A 2,738-nucleotide genomic window follows, 5' to 3' on the forward strand; every position below is an offset into this window, starting at 1 on the left:
TAAGGAGATGGAGATTTGTATCAAAGATATTCGAACTTTAGAAGAAAAAGAATGTTTGTGTAATTAGTTTTGAAATTCCTCTGCTTTTAGTCAAAGGAAGGTGAAGAGTTTTGGCTTGAGCAGAATGGAACTACTCTGCTCTTTCCAGCACTGGACAAACAATCTGTGCTAATGCAGTATCTTGTTTTTAAATGATGTTGAGCTCCAAAGAAGCTGTGTGGGGCTTCTTCTTTACTCTGATTGAGCAGATTCTTCAGGGTTTTACTGCCATGGTTTCAGTACAATTACTTTTTTTTTTTCTGGAATAGAACTTCTTGCATATCACATTTTTTAGTCACATCTCTGCTAAAGCTTTAAACCACTGGGTTTGCTTTTGTTGGGTTTTTTCCTCATAAAAGTAGTAAGATTGGGGCCATTCTCATGATTTAATTAGCCATTGATATTTTTAAATTGATCTCCCTTGACATGATCAGGGAGATTTTTATACTTAACTATCTCATATCGTAATACCTGAGTTACCCTTTAGATGGGAATTCTGCCTGTGGTAAAACTTGACAGTCGTGATTATAAACCAGAATTCACAAGGTGTGTGTACAGGATAAGGTTTGAAGCACGTGGCTCAGTGAGTTGGTTGTGCAGGAAATCCACTTTTTCCGGTAAACTGGAAAGCAGACAAACAAAGTTGGTACTGATTGATACCCTCAGACCTATGTGAACAGCTCGTTTTCTGTTTGTTTTTTTTTTCTTTTTGTTTACCAAAGGATAAATCTGCTCCCAAAGCTTCAGGCAAACTGTTTGACAGCAGTGAGGACGAGCAGGACGATACGGACGACGAGCGATTCAAAATTAAGGCCCAGTTTGAAGGCAAGGCTGGGGAAAAAGTGAGTGAACCCATTGCTGGAACTGAGTTGTCCTTCTTCTAAGTCTCTGTAAGGCCACTTCAGAAGAACATAACTTGTAGGCTTGTATTACTGCTGAATATGATTGTTATGAACATTATAAAATAGAGTTCCCTTAAATAGAGGCAAGAGCAGCCACGGAGGAAGTAACGTGTGGGGTCATCTTTGTATGCAAAGAAATTTCTGGAAAAGGCCTCAAGAGCTAAAGGTTATTCGTATGTTACCATTAATGATAGTAAAAAGAAAAAAGTTATAGAATGTTGCTGATTTCCTGCTCCAGTGCTTAAGAGCATCTGTTTCTCTTGTTTAGCTCCTGAAGCTGCAATCCCGATTTGGCACCGACGAAAGATTCCGCATGGACGCTCGATTCCTGGAGAGTGACAGTGAGGAGGAAGGTAAACCTGTCCATATTTCCTGCTGCTAATGGAACCGTGTCCTGGAGCTTCAATTTTTGAAGCAGCTCCTGGAGTACTTTTGCTTCTTTGGTGATTCTTTAAAGAAAACAACCCAACTCTGCCGTGGCCGTGCGCAGTAAATGCTGGTGGCTGGGTCGTCTTAAAGGAGTCTGTTGCAAAAGTATTTGTAAGAGCTGAATGAGGGGTATGTGGCTGATAAATCACCTTTTGAAAATAGCTTTTAGTGCAGCATTCTACAGCTTGTGTTTATCCACATGGAAAACCAGGGTAAGTGGTGACTTAGTAAAGTCACCTTTTTGACCATTACATTCATTTAAACTGTTTTGTAGCCATCCTGCAGTCCGTGGCAGATTTGGCAGCCTTAGAAGGGTTTATTTTTTAATTTAACAGCAGAAAGCAGAAACGCTGAGAAAGGGAAAAAGAAATGAAATCTCCCCCTGCCCCCAAAAAAGGAAAATTTTAACCCAGTGTTCAAGATTGACAATTTCTTTCTGAAACTGAAATTTTTGCCTGGTTCTGCTACTCCCTTCGTTGCTTTAATGTGATCTTCTCTAGAGCATCAGTCAGTGGCAGAGTAGTTGCACAGTCATGAGGTCTAAGCAGGGAACAAGTTCAATAACGGATCTGACTTTCACGTGAAATAGATACCCACGACTGTTCTAATCAAAGATTGTCTACAGTGCAAGGGACAAGGCCTCTAAGTAGCTTTAAGATGAACAAAGGGATGGGTTTTGATGGATGTGAGCTCTTCTAGTACTGTAGTGATATTATGCATCAAATATTACAGGCTTAGCAGGGAAAATAGAATGTATTTATTGTTCTCTTAGCAGAGACAAAGAGCTTGAAGGCAGATGAGGAAGAGGAGCTTGCTGCAGAGAAAAAGAAAAATCTGCAACTACTGGGAAGCCTCTTGAACATCAACCTGGAACAGCCTAAGCCAAATAAAACAGCCACAAGTGCCAAGAAATTCAAGTATGACTCATCCACCATCAGCAAAGGAGTTTTAGGGAGGCTTAATTTTTGCCACTGTTCCCTAACTAAACTTTCTGCCTAGATGGCTGAGAAAAGTAATTCCTTCCTTGTCTGTATTTGAAGTCAGTATTGAATGCACTTTCTCAGTCACTGACTGCTTAGCAGGGGTTTTCTAAATGCCAGCTACATTTTGGAGGTTTTTTGGTACAGAACTCGATGTGAATTTGGATCCTACTGTGAAGGTTTGGGGTGGCTTTCGGTTGAGCCTTCAGAATGTCTCATGGCTTTTCCTTCCTGTTTTCATAGAGATATTAATGCCCTCCGTTATGATCCCACAAGAGAGGACCATGCAGTTTTTGAAAGGAAGCCAAGTGCTGCAGAAAAGGAGAGGTAATATTGCAGCTTGGTAGCTATAGTTGTGATGTTTCTTCCCGTGGAGAGATGGTTTTAG

General features: G+C 40.6%; 1 protein-coding gene across 1 annotated transcript in view; it reads left to right on the forward strand.

The window, feature by feature from the left end:
• The window catches only part of LOC113979419 (nucleolar protein 8-like), a 2,971-nt gene extending 262 nt beyond the window's left edge, over window positions 1-2,709 (forward strand). The window contains exons 2-5 of the mRNA XM_027706814.1: window positions 762-881; window positions 1,210-1,294; window positions 2,143-2,287; window positions 2,594-2,709. Of these exons, the coding sequence (XP_027562615.1) occupies window positions 762-881; window positions 1,210-1,294; window positions 2,143-2,287; window positions 2,594-2,681 (438 nt within the window). The 3' untranslated portion in view covers window positions 2,682-2,709. The remainder of the gene's footprint in view (window positions 1-761; window positions 882-1,209; window positions 1,295-2,142; window positions 2,288-2,593) is intronic.
• The last annotated feature ends 29 nt before the right edge of the window (window positions 2,710-2,738 follow it).

Source organism: Neopelma chrysocephalum, unplaced genomic scaffold (assembly GCF_003984885.1).
Source record: "Neopelma chrysocephalum unplaced genomic scaffold, ASM398488v2 Primary Assembly neopelma1_79555, whole genome shotgun sequence".
Lineage (NCBI taxonomy): Eukaryota > Metazoa > Chordata > Aves > Passeriformes > Pipridae > Neopelma > Neopelma chrysocephalum.